The sequence below is a fragment of the Buceros rhinoceros genome, unplaced genomic scaffold, assembly GCF_000710305.1.
Source record: "Buceros rhinoceros silvestris isolate BGI_N320 unplaced genomic scaffold, ASM71030v1 scaffold12165, whole genome shotgun sequence".
Classification (NCBI taxonomy): domain Eukaryota; kingdom Metazoa; phylum Chordata; class Aves; order Bucerotiformes; family Bucerotidae; genus Buceros; species Buceros rhinoceros.
The window spans coordinates 47,094-65,009 of NW_010412321.1; the positions used below are offsets into that span (position 1 = coordinate 47,094).

Consider the following 17,916-nt stretch of genomic DNA (forward strand, 5'->3'; position numbering starts at 1 on the left):
AAAAACGTAAATATAAAAGCTAGAGAAGCTTTAGAATTAGCAGTAACAATAGGAAGTGGGGCTTCTGAAATGTAGCTTATGGGGTAAGCTGTCAGAAGAAGCTTCCTTTTAGGATCTAACTTGCAGATTGAGTGCCATTTCTTTGTAAATGCTTCTGCAACTGAATCTGGAGCTAAAGACTCCTGGTTTCCAAAAAGAGGGGAGGACAGAGGTCAGCCAATCTGAGGGTTACTTGTGTTTTCACATTGCTGTTATTCAGTGAAAACCAGGAGCACCACTGTCCTTAATGTACTTTGCAACATGGGGATTCCTTTTTCCGTGTATTTCTGTCCTACTCCTAATGTCTTCAGTAATTAAGAAACAGGTATTCGTGACTAGATTCACATGGCCTGCTTTGTTAAATCCATCATTAGGCAGACCGGCTAAACTTAACGAAGGGGAAGGCAAATTCTTAAAGGCAAAGTACTCAGACTATCGCAAAAAGTGAAATCATTGCAGCTCAAAACCCAGTCACATTGGGGGAGGATCAAACTATATTTCTGTTTGTCTTTGAAAGAAAAGATCGTAATTCTAAAGGCAATCTTTGGATTAGAATTTCAGTAAGATACCTCACTGAGTATCTTGTAAAGGTAAGTTAAAATTAATTAGCAGTACTCAGTAATAAAATGTTTGAATTATAATCTCATAACTTTTTTTCTCCCTTAATGTCTCCTGCCTTTTGAAAGCAGTTTTATGATTTAACAGGAAAGAGGAAGCATGTTCTAAAAATAAGTATTAAGTGCAACAGAAGTGTCAGTAACACCTTCTACGTTTATAAGCAGATCAAGATAATACTTCTGCAGCTTCCTCCTTTGATGTTTTCTGTCACAGAACAGTCTAGAGGAAAATGACTGCCTTTTTGCTTTACTAATCCAGGAGATAAACTATGCATATCTGACAGAATTTGGTAAGGCATTCACTGTGTCTATGGTGTCGCGCTGTGGTTCGCTATTGGCCAAGGTGCTCAGATAGCTGATGTTACAGTTTTTTACCTTGTACTCTGAATCATCTCAAGCGATCAATTTAAATATTTAACTCTTTAAGAGTAATCTTACAACATGGATAATCACGACAGTATCTCCAAATTTGTATCACGTGTGATTTGAAGTTAGATCATCTAGGATGTAAAGAAGGTTCTGAATTACTTCAGAGCTTTCATATAGAGATTCCTGATGGCTGGGATATAAATGCATGGTATGGTGTTCCCCGGGGAATTTCCATACTTGTTTGCAAGAAGAGTTCTGAGAATTACCTGAAGCAATCTTGTACTGCATTGTTTCCTATTAGCAGCAGGTGGGAGAGCTTCCTCCATTTTTAGTCTAAGGTTAGTGAGAGGTTGTCACAGAATTTTAAGGGAGGGAAGGAATTTGGAGAAAAATTTTAAAGGGCTTATTTTTGCAAAATCACATCTTTGCTCAATGAAAATTCAGTAGAAACTCCAAAGACTTTCAATTTTAGTATTGTATCAATAACAAGAGGAATTAAATGCAATATGTTCTTGTATATGATTATTTTCCAAGCTATATTGATGTAAAACAAGTTTTAAAAGTCTTTGGAAAAAATTACACTTTTCCATGGTAGTGCACTTAGAAAGGTGGGGAACAGGAGATGTACCAAACAACTTGATATTTTAGATGGCTTAATGAAGCAGGCTAATGACAATTCCATGAAAGAATAAAATGTCATCTTGTAGTTGAGGTTTGTCTGTCTGCATTTTGAATGCTGGTGGGTAGCTGAATTTACAGGTGAGACTCAAGTATTTAATTTATGGTTGCAACCTGTTGTGCACCTCAAAGACTATTGGTTGCCCCCCTTCTTTTAAATTCTGCTTTCTTATCAATCTAAAATACCTGACAGTATTCTGATACAAGTGTACTCTTTTCCCTAGTTCACCATCTCTCTCTTTGAAACCTACTTGTCGTGAATGCAGTACTCAAAGCGGGTGGAATCTCCTTGAATAGAGGAAAAGATGGAGGTGACAACAGTCTGCAGTCAAGATAATGGTACTCGTAACTTTTGCGTCTCATTTTCAAAGAGAAAACTGACAAAAGGTTTTATTCCTTGGTCTCTGTAATTCTTCTTCCTTTGAGTCATGAGAGAGATGAACATGTGTAGAAGTATTATTACTTAGTTGGGATTATTCTTGATATTTAATGGGGGTATGCTGTTAATTTAGAAAAGCATCAGAGGAGAATACCTAGCATTTGTTGCTGGCTTACAAAGACAAAAGTCTTTGCAGCTGTATGAAGAATAACTGCAAAAGACATTGGTTTGTTTTGGGGGGTTTTGGGTTTTTTGGGTGGGTTTTTTTTTTTTTTTTTTTTTTTTTTTTTTTTTTTTTGGTTGATTGGTTGGTTTTTTGCTTAAGGAAATGATTCTCTGTAGTATGAAGGTTTGTGCTTCTATATGGAACATCTTGGTTTATGTGAGCACACTTTGCTGTGTGTGAGATTCCCTGTGTGTTTTTTCTCACCAGTCAGTTGAAGATTGCTAGTATTGACCTAACCCTTCTGGTTAATGTAATAAAATAAAACTCTCATGCCACAGAGTTGATTGCAGGAAACAAGCAAAGGAGTCAGGAAATGAGTGCATTTCTTGGAAGTATAAACTGAGGAAAGGTGCTTCTCAAAGGCCTGGGTCACTGTTTGGCTCTGGTTGGTTTTCTATTTGTTCTGAAGTGTCTTGCGCTTTTCTGTTTCTTGGGCTCAGGTGTATCTCATGTTCTGACTCTAGTGCTACAAGAACTGAGTTTGCTCTGTAAAAGAAATGTCAATGGAGTTGGCATGTTGTATGACCTGCTCAGATCTCGCTGGCTGCAAGCACTTTTAAAGGTAAAGTAATATTCAGCTGTAAAGGCAACGGTTTCCTAAAGAACGATCTCCAGCAGATAGCTACTTTATTTTGCCATATCAGGACAATAAATGCTTATTTACACAAAGTGCTGATAGTCCTAACGTCAGTCCTAACATCAGCAGTCAAGGTAACAAACAAAAGCTTCTGCTTTTATGAAAGAGAATACCTTTTTTTTTTTTGTTTTGTTTATGTCCTAAACGTTAAGGCTCTTTTACTTTATTTGTCCGTATTAAGGCCAGGGGGATGGAGATGTAGGCTGAACACAGCACTGCTCAGGTATCTTTTCTATTCTTAAATCTCTGTATGGCTTTGCATCACACTTTTTGGCATGGATGCTTGTGAAGTTCTATTTTTTTGAGTTTTCCCACACCGATCTGAAGATTTTTATGTTGTTATGGAACAGAGTTTTTGCTGGTGCTTCTCTCTTGGGCAGAATTGTGTCTCTGAGACAAATGCTGTACAAATTCGGCACAAATTCTTCTCCTGTAACAAGGATTTTTGAAATCTTAAAATGTTAAAGAAGAAAAACTTGCAGTGGATAAGAATGTCCATAAGGCAATTTTAACTTAAAATAAATTGCTGTATTTAAATGTATTTTGTTACTGTGCCTGTGACTAGAGGAAGGAAGCTAGTGACAAGCCAAAGAATTGAGGCTATTAGGCTATTGTCCTGTCTAATCAGGTATTCTTACTGGAAAATTCAAAACTACAGCATAACTGGCTAGCTGGAAGGTGATGTGGAAAGACAAGGACTCAACAGACTCAATTCCAGATGCATTAAACATTAAGGATTGAGATTTCAAGCTCTCTGGCTCTAGCTGAAGTTTCTAGAAATACAATATAGTCCACTGTGTGTTTTGTGTGTGTCTATATAATCACATGAAACAATCGTATCATCATCATTGCGTTGTCTTGTCTATCATGGCATGCAATAGATTTATGAATGTCTCCAACACTACCTCGGGAAAAGGCCAGCTCCTGTCACGCTGCAGGCACGTGCTTTGAATCGTGAGGTAAGATTCCGTATGCATAGTGTGTTGCTAACTCGTACCAAATTAGTGACTTAGCTGTAGGTAACAGTGTTCTGGTATTTGTTTTGTGTCTCAGGTCTGAGTACATTATATGAACTTGAAAGATTCTCTCCTCATGCATTTGTCAAGTTACTTGATAACTCTTATCCTCGTCCTTCTCTTAATACAATGAGAAATGTGTGCAGTTGTGGTCACTACAATGTGTGAGCCCTGGCCAGTGTAATGAACACAAATTATTTAAGTACTGGCCATGTTTTTCCTGGCCATGTCACTGTGTGATTCAGCATTATGGCTACATTCAAGCAGGCTGACAGTAGGATTTTGAAGAGATTTTTGGATTTTTCTAATCACAACAGTTGATTAATTCTTAAATTTCTGAATTAGTGGAAAAGTTAATGACTTAAGTGGAGAAACTGACAGTAGTGATGCAATTGGTTGAGGCATAGGAGAAAAAAAATCTAGTGCACATGGTGCTGTGCCTGAACTAAATCAAGCCTCGCTGAGTTTGTGCAGCTGTGGTCATGCCGTTCAATTCTAGAGCAAACCGTATGGATATGCTCCGAGTCATACAACATAGGGCGCTTTACACTCTCACTATGCCATACTCCTCTAAATTCCGTTTAGAACTTTCTAAATTCATTGTCCTCCAGAACCAGTCTCTGTGCTTTGTCTCTTACGTTTATCAGGTGGTAGAGTTACTGCGTGAAGCCCCTCAGTCTGGAGAGATCAAAGACCTAAGACGACTACTGCGTGCTCCGCACTTAAAGGCAAGTCCTGCATAAGGAAAGAAAAAGTTTGCTTATAGAGCTGTCTACAGTGGGAACGGAAACAGATGGCCAGCTGCTTACAAGAATTGGCAAAGGAGCTGGAAGAGGCGTTATTTCCTAGTCACGAACTAACCTAGCTGTGGAATCAGGTGTGGACTGTATGTGCGAATCACCTGCAGTGGGCTGCGTGTTATTTAAGGTCTGTGATTGAGAGAGATGTTTCTTACAAAGTTACATTCTGAGCAGTTGATGCAGACATATAAACACAAATTCTCCTTGTAACTGCCAAACCAGCATTCTTTACTCTAGAGCTCCAAATAGAAATGCTTTGCCTTTTGATAAGCTTTCCAGAAGAAGCAGGGAGATGAACTGTTCTTAAAAATTTATTTCACAATTTGAGTTTCCAAGTGGAATGAAGAAAATGTCAATGTGTGAGAGATCGATGTTCGTATAGGAACTTATTTGTCGATTTCTGTTTTCTGACTAGTCACTGTTTAAAACTGCTCTATTGTATCATCTTTGCTTACAGGTTGTTTAGTTTGCTTGGTTTTGATTTTCAACAGGCCTTGCTATGTGCTCATGACACTGTGGCCCAGAAAGATTTTGAACCAACTCTGCCACCCCTGCCAGACAACATACCTGAAAATGAGGAAGCTATGAAGATTGTTTGCTTAGTGAAAAACAACCAGCCTCTGGTGAGGGAGCTTTCTGATGCCTGTCAAATTATTTTAAGTTACACAAGCATTGATAACGCATCACATGCAAATTGATTTCTTTTCAGGAATGTCACATAGCTTGTGCCTTCTTGCCCAGTTTTTACAGACCCACGAGAACTGCTGAGGTTGGAAAGGGCCTTAGGAGACCATCTAGCCCTGCTCAGTGTGGGTACAACGAGAACAGGTTGTTCACTGCCTTGTCTGCTTGGGTTCTGAACATTTGGAAGATGTCTTTATCTTGTATAATGCACATGCAAATTGCATTGAGAGCTATTCCCTTTGGCCAAAACAGGAAGGAAGGAGAGACCGAAAGGTTCTTTGGAAATAATTTCCGCTTAGAAGCGGAAAACATTGTACAGCTTAGTTTAGGAGAAGTTAGCTGTGATACCTGAGATGAAGATTTCTTACAGTCAATGAGGTTATTTTAGTTTGATGGAAGTGGAAGACATTATCACTAGATCTGGGTGGTGTTAAAAGGGCTGTACCTTTCGATGCCTTTTTGTCATAGCAGAGATCAGACTTGTGATGTCAAAGGAAACTTACTGGGGTTCTTCAGTGATCAGCGTGTTTTTTCTTTGTTTTTCCTTGCCAGGGTGCCACTATTAAACGCCATGAGATAACAGGTGACATAACGGTTGCCCGTGTGATCCATGGTGGGCTAGCGGACAGAAGTGGTATGTGTAATTCGAAACTAAGTGATACAAGAAATTGAATTTGAAATGAGATATTTGATGTAAGATAATAGCTTAGCTTCTACAATTAGTTTTCCATTATAGAGCAAGAAGATATGTATGATGGACAGCACTGTGAATAGTGATATATTGCCATGACTTTGATTCTGGTTTTGTTAATTTTCATATGAATGTGCTACATTTGAAACTGAAAGTTTTCATTATGTATTCTTGGCACCAATACCTGGATAAATCAGTCGTGAGATTTATCCCAAATTGGAATATTGGAATATCCTAAATTGCAGTGTAGTATGAATACCAGCAGCTCATTCCTTAATGGAGAAACGGTAAACATCAGTAGCCTGTGATTCTATAAAATAATAGGCTTTAAGGAATATGTAGTAATGCTTTTTGGCACTAGTCTACTAAACACTTTGGTAGCATTAGTTCCTAAGCAATCTTCCAAGGAGTTTCCTTGGAAATGTGACTAATTTGTCATCCTAGAATTGAATGTGTTCCATGTTCCTTGGGAATGTAGCATAACTACAGTGTAAACCATCAGAAGTAAAATTGCGCTGTAATAATCATAAAATAGTTCCCTTCACTATTTTCTGGCCTTTGTATAGAGAAGAAAACCCAAAGCGTAGACAACAGCTGATTAAGCTCCTAGGTTGATTAATATTTTAATTGAGCTGAAGGAACCTGTAAAAAGTAAACAATATTATGAAGACTTTGTAAAGGACAGAGAGGACTCCCAAGGCTTCCCACTGCACCTGGAATTTCTAAGGGCCTGATTCCAAGTGACATGGTCTATTAATACAACGGGTTTAGCTAGAATAGGTTCAGGCGTTACTTTGGGAAATGGAGCTATATGAAAATGTTTCTGCAAATCATCAATAGATTGTAAACGTTGTACAGGGGTAGTGGGAGGAAATGGGAATAGTGAAGCATGCAAACTTCTTATGACTCACAGGAGTGTGCAATCCTATCCAGGGGCAATATAGCCTAAATCCAAAATGCCTTCCTGCATACCTGGTGTATGGGAAGTGTAAATGCAGACTTCCAAACCTGTGGTATTTCAGTGTCCCTGCCTCACCTCCCCGGAACAACTCATGCTGTGATAAAACTTCTGCTACTGCTTTCATCCTTGTTTTCACTGTAGGGTTGCTCTATGCTGGAGACAAACTGGTGGAAGTAAATGGAGTTCCTGTTGAGGGACTTGAGCCTGAGCAAGTCATTAATATTCTGGTATTAAATATTTTTCTACTTTGTACCATAAGACTAACTGTATGCTGTTTCGTTAACATGTACACACACACACATTCTTAGAGGAGAAAGGCTGAAATTTTTAACAGAAAAATCAGATTGTTTCCTTACTGTGGATGAAGTTCACAATTGCTCGTGAAATCAGAATGTATGACACCAGAATTAAATCTAACCACTGTTCTGGACAGAAATTAACTTAATTGTGACCATTCCACCTGCAGATTCTAGGGAGAACACTAATTTATTCAGACTTTACTGTTTGATAATTTTTCTGGAGGCTCCACTCAGTTCATGTTCCACAAGAAAGTAGCGGAAAGGTGCTGTTCTAATAAGAGTGAGTCCACGTTACAAAATGCACTAAAGCAGAGTGAATGAGCCTGTAAGCTACACACTTCACCTTGCAAAAATGGGCAGTGGTAATTACTGTTGACAAAATTCTCATGAAGAAATCTGTTGAGCTGTCCCGGAGCTGTACGTACTCGTCATTTTGCCCACCCTCCTTCAGGGTTGTTCACTGCAAAGTGTTAGTGCCAGTCAGTAAGATATTGCTACATGTAATCAGTATCACATCTTTCTGTGTGTTATTTCTAGATATAAGAAATACAAACTTTATTGGAATGCTTAACTCTTAAATATTTATAGTTTTTCCTCTTGTCATGACATCACCTGCTGCTAATTTAAATTAGCCTTCAGCAGAAAAGTTTGGTATGAATTAATGTTGGCATTATATACATTTATAATGAAACACGGACTTCATTGAATTGAAATTATTTAGCAAGGCTTTGAAGTTTCATTCCTGAGTTTCCTTTAGAAAAAAATACATATTCTCACACTGACTCTGTCTGCCTAAATTCTACCTGTAATATAGACATTTTAGTAACCTCAAAGCCATGCTGTGTTAGGCTTGTGCTGCCAATGCTTGGTTGTTTGTGTTGAATGCCAGTCATTTTAATCCTTTTCTAATCATTTAGGCCCTGTCTCAGGGGACAATTATGTTCAAATTAATTCCCGTTTCCGATCGGCCTGTCAGCAACCAAACAACAGTAAGAGACATTCTTTTTTTTCCAGACTTTTACCAGAGTTACCCCAGTAACGGTCTAATGGAGTGATACAAAGAAATGGTATTGTTTAGAAGTTTATTGTAATCCTTAAACTGTTATTTCAGCCTTTTGTTGTTATATGGGGGGTGAGAGCTGACATCTCAGCTGAGACATTGTTGCTAAAGCAGTAAAGATATTTCAGTGAAGCTGGAATACAGTTGTGTTAAAGGTAATGAAGACATATTCAGAGTGAACTACAGGTGAAGGTCAATTCTTTTCACAATGTATGAGACTAATATTTTTGTTCTCCCTTAATGAACAGAGAGGGTTTGGGGCTTGATCTGGTTTATAAAACACTATTTCATCATTAATTGACTTAAGCAGCAGCAATATCTGGCCCTGTGATTATAAAGCACCTGTTCTAAACACGACTTCCACTTACTGTGGTATATTTTCTTTGCCAGCTCTATGTGCGTGCAATGGCAGATTATTGGCCCTTGCAAGATCCTGCCATACCATGTGCTGATGCAGGTTTGCCATTTAAGAAGGGTGAAATACTCCAGATTGTGGACCAGAATGATGCTCTCTGGTGGCAGGCCAGGAAAGTTTCAGATCTCAGTGCCTGTGCTGGACTTATACCTTCAAATCATCTTCTTAAAAGGTAAAGAAGTCATAACTGATTTCCAGTTCAAAAATCAGTCAGTTGTTCAGGCTTCGCTGTTTAAAATTTTCCTAAGTTATGTATCAGTATGATTCAGAGTGACAGCTAGCAAATACCTTTTCTCTTTCTGTTCTCTGACTTCTTGCTCTCCTTTCCTTAAGAGTACCTATGTGACACAAGCTTCTAAAAGCACCTATATCATCCTAAATCAATGTCTAAGACGATTGCAGCAGTTGCCTAGTCTCTATGCTAGTTGCTAAGACATCTAGTGGAGTGTAGCAGCCAAAAGATGGGTGGAAATTAAGGGCCTGACTGTTTAGTAACATCAGCTATGATTTAAAAAAAAAAAAGGGGGGGGGGGAGGGTGTGGGCAAAGTTTAAATTAGCTGCCTTGGAGAAGACCATAAAAATAAAAAAGTAATAAAAAAAAGAAAAGGAGAGGAGGGGGGGGGGGAAGGAAGATGGGGGAGGGGAGAGTGGGATACTAAACTTACAGTATAAGGGCATAGCTGTAGCAAGAAACAATATTTTTTTTAAAGATGCCCTGTGAGGCATGAGTAACTTCTTTTAGATTTGGTCAAAACTGAGTAGACCAGATTAAAAGAATTAAAAAAACCCTAACAAACAAACAAACATGCTCATGGAACAACGAGGCTCCCTTGCCTGTAATTTTCTGCATAAATAGCCCATTATTTTTACAGTACATGCTTTCAGAACCAGAGTACTTAAGCTGCTGTAGCATGCTTTTCAGTTTAATCTTCTAACCACATGTCCCATCTGTGTTATCCTCAGGAAAACATAAAGCCATGCAATTGTAGATGATAAGCTTTGATTTGTACTATATGTAAACCTAGCTGTGGTCTGTGTAATGAAAGTTGAAATAAAACTAGGTTGAACCTGAGGCTGCAAACAAGAGGCTTTGTGTAGTAACAGAGGCAGTGGTACTAATACCCATAGCAGTATCCCACTGTTGTACTCCCAGGAGTCTGTAGTTCTGCATGGCTTGTCTTCCTGTCCTTATAAATAAACTCAGAATAGTCTAAATACCTCTGGGCCGCTGACTTGGTAACTGTTTTTAAAAATAGTTCTGCCAGCATGTTGGCTTTCTTTCAGGATTTTGCACAAAGTGGGCTAAAACACTGGTAATGTTTCCCTTCTTGGTGACTTCTGTCAGCTCAGTACTGATTGACCTTATGTGTAAGCAGTGAATCTGACTAAAGTATAGTGTGCTTGTGGACTGTTTTGTTTCTTTGACCGTGATAAATTTATTTCTACATAGGAAGCAGAGAGAATTCTGGTGGTCTCAGCCTTTTCAGCCCCATCTCTGTCTCAAATCATCAATATGTGAGTGAAAAGTTATTTGAATGGTAGTGTAGGAAAGAAAGGTCTTGTTTCTGTTTCCAGGGATACTGAAATTGAATTAAACTGAATTGTATGAGTTTCTAAGACATTGTTTCTGGAGCTATATTGTAACCTCTGAAGTGTGTCCTTGGGAAACTAAATACTTAATGGTAGTTGTACCTGGAGTATGGATGGTAGAGGTTGTTGTCTCCAGTATACTTGAGATCGGACTGAGAGAGAAGCTGTGAATTCAACTCCTTCTGAAGTCTGTAAGGTCTAGGAGCAATCTGGGAGAGCCAGTTTTCTCTAAAAGAATTGAGTGTAAGTCTTGAGGTGACAACTGTGCTAACCTGGTTTTCCAGGGACATAGGTAACAGTTTGGCACTGGAAGATGCCATGTGATATGTTTAGAACGTTTCTTTGTCATCAAAACTATTGAGAGAATAAAAGAATTTCTTTTTCTTGAGGGGTAAGATAAGCTACACTGCCCATGAGTTTATTCATTATTTATTTTGAGTGGACCAGAAACATTAACCTCTGCCAACTATAACTTTCCATAAACATTCAATTATTCCCAGACAAAGGATGTTCTTTCTGTTTTCACTCCCCCCATTTTCTTCTGTAGTCCTTTATACTAGTAGAAAATTACTTCTCTTCTGATAACTCCCAGGTTGAGCGTGTTTCATTGCCTAGGATTCTTCTTGCACTGATTGCTCTCTTTCACAATAATTTTATTGTATTTTAACTGCTTCAATGGATATGCTGTGGGCAGTAAGCACTGTGGAAGAAGGTAGGTGATCGTATCTGGACAACATTGCATTCCTATACCTGGAATCAGTACAGCTCACGGTTTTACAGGATTTTCTAAATGTTACCAGAAATGAGACAGTTTGGTATATACATGCAAAAGAAACCCAAATTCTTGGCATTGTGCTTAATTCAAATCAATTTTTTTCACTTGAAATAGTAGAAGCTTCCATTTGTCTTAAAGTGGAAAATGAAGCTATGCATTATCTGATCGGGCACTGACAGTTTGGATGGGTGGCTTTGAGGAAGGAAAGGCTACATTTCTTCTTTCTCTTTTCCTCTCCCTCTTTCTCTTCCATCTTCAGCAGCTCCAAGAGGGTATTTCTTTAAAGGATACATATGGGCAGAATATGGTTGACAGATGCCCTGACAATTGCCCTGTCACTGGAAAATAGCTCCTACTGAGCCTATCTGGAGGGGCATGCAATAACAGAACACACACATAGTGCGGTGTTGTGAGCTCATGAGATTGCCCAGCCAAGGGGTGTGACTTGATGTGGTCTGGGGATGCAGAGGGAGAGGAATCAATCTTTTATTTTCCTTTTCTTCCTTCTGATAATAAAATCAAGAAAGCAAAACACTTTCCTTGAGTGAAGTGTATTGGAAAGCTACACACTTTTAACAGCTACAGGAGAGAAGAGAGTGAGTGGAAAACTATATTCTGTCATGGTAATACTTAATAAATAGATACCTACAGGATAAAGAGAGTGACAACCATGATAAAACTTTTGTAATTTCAAAAGAAGAATTCAAGTTAGAATTGCCCTTCTGCCACAAACCCTTCGGAATAGTAGTTTAATTAGAGCCTTTTTCTCACTAAAGACAGGGAACATCAGTAAGTTGGAGTTAACAGTTAAAATCCTTAGAGATGTCTAAAGCTGATCTGAGCTTCAAACATTTTATTTCTGATGTCTGAGTGTAGTTTTGTGAGACCTGTAAGGTTTCTTTCCTCCCCAGTGTTTTTCTGATTCAGATACTTTTTTTTCTTTCCTTGTGTTTATGTGTAGAGGATGACATGCAGATTGATGAAAAGTGTGTGGAAACAGGTAACTGAATTCACTTGAGATTAGTCCATTTGCTTTAATGTAGTAGCTAATTAAAGCCTCATTTCCCAGATAAAAGATGCATTGTCCTAACGAACTTAACAGTAGAAAATGCTATTTTCATACCCTGGAAACCTCATACTATATTAGTGTATTAAAATGAGCTGTTCACAGTTCTGGAGAGGTGTGGTGGCAAAAAGGGGCCCCACCTCAAAAATATCTGCCTGAATAAGATCCAGCCTCTTTGATTCAGGTTTCGGACTGTGGCTGTAAAGTCACCATAGTTTTTAACCTATTGCAGCTTTAATGCCATGAATGATTGTAGTCTTGGAGAACCAACACAATTCATTGTCAAGAAACTGACCTCAGCAGAACATGCTTTTCAGCACTGGGCAAGAATAGGTTTTTACTTGTAAATAGTACACATGAAGACTGTTAGCTTGGCTTGCTCCCTAAAGCACACATCTCATTCTTCTCCTGAGGTAATTCAGAAAGCTATCATGGAGGGATGTGATCCTGTAGGACTGGGCAGAGAGAGACCAGACAGTTAATTCGAGTATGGCAAGCTCTATTTTGCCACTTCAGAGGGAAGTGGGGAAAGTACGTGTGATAGGACTGATAAGAGCTGGAAAATTGATTTCTGATTCTGAAATTTTATAGGAGGAAAATAATTAAATTTTAAACTTGTTTTAATGTCTTTGCTCTCTGGATTACTAAACAAGATGAAGAAACATTTGAATCTGGTAAGTTCCTCTGACCTAATTCCAAATTCCTTGCTATTGTTCTGCTGTGAGAAGGGTGTCCAGAGACAAAACAAGGAGGTGACAAAAAACAGGACGCCATTTCAGCTCTAGAAGCCATTCTGTCTTGAAAGGCCATTAGTAAAATCCTGTTGCCTTAAGTCTTCCTCTTGCTCTCAGATTACATTAGTAGTAAGTTTTTTCACCGGTTAACCCACAAGTGTGTTTCTCTTTGTGCATCAGTACCAGATCTGTTTATCAAATCCTAATCAGTTCTACCTGTGCAAGCTGTGACAGCAGGGGCTGCACTGATGTCAGTGGATAATGGGATTACCTTAGGGTCATGGAGGCCTGAATCCCCAGTGTCTGTACAAGTTGATGTGGTAAAGAGGAGAGCTGTTCTGGATTCCAGATTGTGTGCGTGGCTGGCATACAAGAAGCAAAAATGCTTTTATAAAATTAATGATTTACGTATAAGATATACAATCAATTGCTTTTTGAGGTTTGGTTTTTTAGGGAACGGTTACCTATTTCCAGCATACTCATTCAGACTTCCATAAAACTGAAATCTTCTATGTAGATCACTCCAAAAGTAATCCCTCCTATTTATTTGGAAACTACATGGAAGCTACAACAGATGCAAAGAGCACAGTAACACTATTTGACAGAGCAAATTCTCAGCTACAAAACTGTTTTGAACACAGTCCCCACCATTGGCTGTGCATTGTCACCAACAACGAACAACAGCCCCTGTGCCACACTCATAACAATCTGTACCAGCAGAGGGGACCCACCGTCACTGTCACCACTGCTGGAACGTGGCACCCACACCCTCACTGTGCTACGAACAACAGCCCCTGTGCCACACTCATAACAATCTGTACCAGCAGAGGGGACCCACCGTCACTGTCACCACTGCTGGAACGTGGCACCCACCCCCTCACTGTGCTGACACCCACTGTCTGGTCTCTGTAAGCGTTCAGCAGCCTCGATGAATGGCAGTGGTGCAGTTTTTTCCACGTGGAGGAATTCAGTGACACCCCTTTGTTTCACAGGCACTGCCATGTCAGGCGCCAGGTTGTCAGAGCGCCCCTCTGCTGCCGTCTGTCGCACGGCAACAAAATTCAACGGGCTATTGGCAGGAAGGTTCAACGTCTACTGCCGCACCAGCAGCATACACCTCTGATGTCGTCACGGGCCAACATAATAAAATAGGAGGCGTTACTTTCAGAGCAGTCCTCATAAAACAAATAATTTTCCCACTTAAATCTACTAATGATAAACTTCCCATCTGATATATTTGGTAATCTTGTGGATGAAATGTCATTCCACCTCACACTTGCTCTTCTCCACAAGGTTGCTACTGGCCAGATGGATCTTCTCCTCTTATCACAGGTGGTTTGTTCTCTTCCACCTCTCAAGCAATGCCCAAAGCTTTTAAGACTGAACCAGCAGGTCTGCATGGCAGTCCTTTGCTGTTGAGCTAGGGATGTTTCCAGTAACTGCACTTGGAAATTAGTCTTGCAAATCTTATTCACTACTCGGTGCTGAGTCAGCTCTCTGCTGTATTCACACCTTTAGAGGAATAACGGTGCAAATATTTGCTATCCTACATTTTACTTTAAATTTACCAGTAGTTGAACATCTGTGTGATGTATTTTGCAAGTACAATACTAACATAGGTGCTGTAGCTGAGTCTCTCATTCTTTGGGAATGGAGAATTCATGTTCAAATAGGCGTATTTTAGATTTAAAGCATGCAGTACCTGTTTCCTATATTTCCTAAATGCATTGGATTATGCTGTTTTGATTTTTTTAAATCTTAGTATAGATTGCTTTCTCAAAGCTAATTGTTTTATGTCTGTCTCTGTCTGAATGTGCAGAGGAGCTTAAAGAAGGTAACACTAACTTTTTTCTTACTGTCTCTTGTAAGCAGTCATCTATTAGACTATATCTGTGTTTATTGCATTACCAGGGACTACCACTCCTCTTACAGTACCTGGTAACCGAATTGCTTGTTCTCTGTGGGATTCCACACTGCACTCCATACCGCAGAACCAGAGGGTAGATAAAGCAGAGATTTAAATGATGGCTCAAAAGACTTGAATAGAAATGATACATGCATATGTCAGCTGAACAGTACTCTGAACTTCACCCTGAATGAGCAGTTTTGTGCCAAGTAACTTTTTTCTACAGTCACAAACAAGGAGTTGTTAGTACATACAGAAATGTAGGAATAAAACTGTATTTTAAAGGAACAAGTAGTGAAGAGTGAAGATGTGAAAGAAGAGTAAGATGCATCTAATCTTGTTTTCATACTTGCATGCTTATGAGATAATTGTCAATCAAAGAATCTAGTGCTAAAAAGATGATATATTTCATGCTTTGCAAATGAAAATAATGTTCTTGCCTTGGAACAGTTATTGCCTTTAAAGGTATGCCTATGTCTTCTGTATCTTATTTGTGCTTTAACAAGGCCTTAATAAATGGAATACATGGCTTGGATAACTACATGCATGATTAGGAGTCCTTTTTGAAGGGAAACCTGAACACTGCTAACACCATTTTTTTTCTTTGTTATTTGTTTTCAAATCACCTTTACAAAGCACTTTCTAAAGTCTTAGAGCATTCATCTATTCGGAAATTGGTATTTTTTGAGCCTTATAGGACAGCTTTCATTTACAGAAATTTAGAAGTCTCATCTAAATGGTTAAGCCTTCAAAAGGAATAGCATGAGAATGGGGCCAAAAAGAATTGGTAGAAACAGGTTAGTCTGGGATGTTGGAGCACAGATATCACTGATCCAAAAGTGATTAAAAAAATAATAAAATCAGGTCTTCATTCTGCCCAAAAGAACTGAGCAGATGCATGTGGCATTCTCCAAGCACACTACTGGGCAGAAACTGGGTTATAAATTTCTTATTTCTGATTTTGAGCTACTGACTTGTTGGTTATTGTAATATTATAACTAAAGAATTCCTGTAAACTAGGTTTCACCTCAAAAGCTTAAATTATATGGAGGGGTGTTTTATATAAGAATTACAAAACATTGTCTGGCAGCTAATTATCTTAGTAAGGAAAAAAAAAAATGTTGAGTTTCAAATTTTAATTTAGAAAATTCCAAGAGTTTTCTAAATTTAATTTTTCTCTTACAGAAGTATTGATCCTTTGAATTAGTCATTGCTCATGTGAAATATTTTAATATTTCACATTTTAATATTTCATATGAAATATTTTAATTTTAATATTTCACATGATGAAGTATTGTGCTTCTTTTATTAGATTAGGCATGGTGCTTCCATATGTTTACTCAACACTGTTTTTCATTTGGGATCAGCAATAATCAGATAATTAGTTATCTAGCTCTCAAGCATTCACTGTTCCTTTTTTTTATTTCATGAGTATTTGTTCTTCATATTCTAGAAGAGGAAGAATTTGGTGAATTTGGTCAACGAGTCTTTATTGGTAAGCTAAAGATAAAGATAAGTAAGATGTTTGGAGCTTGAGCTAGATTAAATATTGTATGAAATTAAATAAAATGCATTGTTCTTTATTTCACCTGAAGACTTACTGAATTTAATTGCTCTGTTTTCCAAATTTCAAGAAGTTGTTTTCCTCCTGCTAATGCTTGTTCTCTCCACTTAAATCCCTCTTACTGTTAGGTTTCTGCTGACATCTGGCCACCGCTATTTTAACTTGACTGACTTGTTAAGATTTCCCTTACTTCACAATTAATTTTGCTAGAGCATAAAGTTGTCTTGTCATCCATCCGTTGTGAACACTCATGAGGGCTTTCATTAGAAAAGTAGACCTAAAAGTGAGATTTTCAAAGCTGCATGGTAAGATGGAGCAACAAACCTATCCCTGTTACTAAACCATAGTGACCTTTAAAATATTTGGATTCATTCTGGAGGCTGGAGCAAATGCTCCAGATTTGCTTTAGGGGAGTGAACCGCATACACTATCAAAAAACAGTTGACCTGTTCCCTAGTGATGCTTCATGAGGCCAGACTCTTCTGCGGCATGTTTTGGTGATCTTTTGGGGGTTTTTAATTCTGGGCTAATTTCCAGGTGAATTTCAGTGAGATTGGACCTCCTCTTTAGCTGTCTTTTAATGCTAAGAGGTTGTACCAAGCTGACATACCAAGTACAGTGACGAAATTCACTAACTTTCACCCTGCAAAAAGCTCAAAAAAACCCAGTGTGGTGTGGTGTATGGTCTAGAAAGAGATGCGCCAAACTAAAGAACTGCTTACCTGCATCTCGGGTGTATTTTCCCCTTACAGCTGGTTTCCGTAGAAGTATGCGCCTGTGTCGCAGGAAATCTCGGACCAACCAGCAGTCATGTTATAATCGGTGCCCCAGCAGCTGTTACAGCACTCTTGCAGCTCCATATGAAGAGGTGGTTAGGTACCAGCGACACCCAGCAGACCGGAACAGACTAATTATACTAGTGGGTAAGAGGTTAATTTTAATTACTTTCTTATGCACCTTTCACAACCTGTAACAGAGAGGAGGAAACGGTCAGTTATGGTCTGATCCACTGAGGTTTTCTGCTGATTGCAGTGCTTCTAGATTGTTCTCTCAAAGCAACATTTCAAGAATGATTGTCTGTAATTTGACCCCATTATTGGTTTTAGAGTTTGATGTATGTATCATCTTTGCCTGAGATAGTGAATGTTAAAAAAATAAAAATTAAGTCCTTAGAAGAAGCTATAAAGTTATGAATGCTGGTTGGTAACGGATTTTATTAGGGAAGTGGTTCCGTTTTATATTCAGTTGGGACTGGTACAGAAACTGATGAGAAAACATGAGTTACTTACTAGAAAATGTCTTTACATGAAGGCATTTCTACAGCCAGTGTTAAACGCATGGATATGACAATGGCAAGAAGAATGTTAAAAATTAAACTCCAGAGGAGACAAATCTCAATCATGGGCGGT

The 17,916-nt window shown here is 38.6% G+C and overlaps 1 protein-coding gene across 1 annotated transcript in view; it reads left to right on the plus strand.

Annotated features, from left to right (window-relative positions):
• Nucleotides 1-2,008: 2,008 nt before the first annotated feature.
• MPP4 (membrane protein, palmitoylated 4 (MAGUK p55 subfamily member 4)) overlaps nucleotides 2,009-17,916 on the plus strand; it is a gene marked incomplete at its 3' end in the record, with an annotated part of 18,700 nt that continues 2,792 nt past the window's right edge. The window contains exons 1-16 of the mRNA XM_010136350.1: nucleotides 2,009-2,048; nucleotides 2,749-2,870; nucleotides 3,827-3,904; nucleotides 4,609-4,689; nucleotides 5,253-5,384; nucleotides 5,998-6,079; nucleotides 7,239-7,324; nucleotides 8,314-8,385; nucleotides 8,847-9,043; nucleotides 10,323-10,387; nucleotides 11,157-11,174; nucleotides 12,199-12,237; nucleotides 12,957-12,977; nucleotides 14,857-14,871; nucleotides 16,397-16,438; nucleotides 17,260-17,430. Coding sequence (XP_010134652.1) covers nucleotides 2,009-2,048; nucleotides 2,749-2,870; nucleotides 3,827-3,904; nucleotides 4,609-4,689; nucleotides 5,253-5,384; nucleotides 5,998-6,079; nucleotides 7,239-7,324; nucleotides 8,314-8,385; nucleotides 8,847-9,043; nucleotides 10,323-10,387; nucleotides 11,157-11,174; nucleotides 12,199-12,237; nucleotides 12,957-12,977; nucleotides 14,857-14,871; nucleotides 16,397-16,438; nucleotides 17,260-17,430 — 1,261 coding nt within the window. The remainder of the gene's footprint in view (nucleotides 2,049-2,748; nucleotides 2,871-3,826; nucleotides 3,905-4,608; nucleotides 4,690-5,252; nucleotides 5,385-5,997; nucleotides 6,080-7,238; nucleotides 7,325-8,313; nucleotides 8,386-8,846; nucleotides 9,044-10,322; nucleotides 10,388-11,156; nucleotides 11,175-12,198; nucleotides 12,238-12,956; nucleotides 12,978-14,856; nucleotides 14,872-16,396; nucleotides 16,439-17,259; nucleotides 17,431-17,916) is intronic.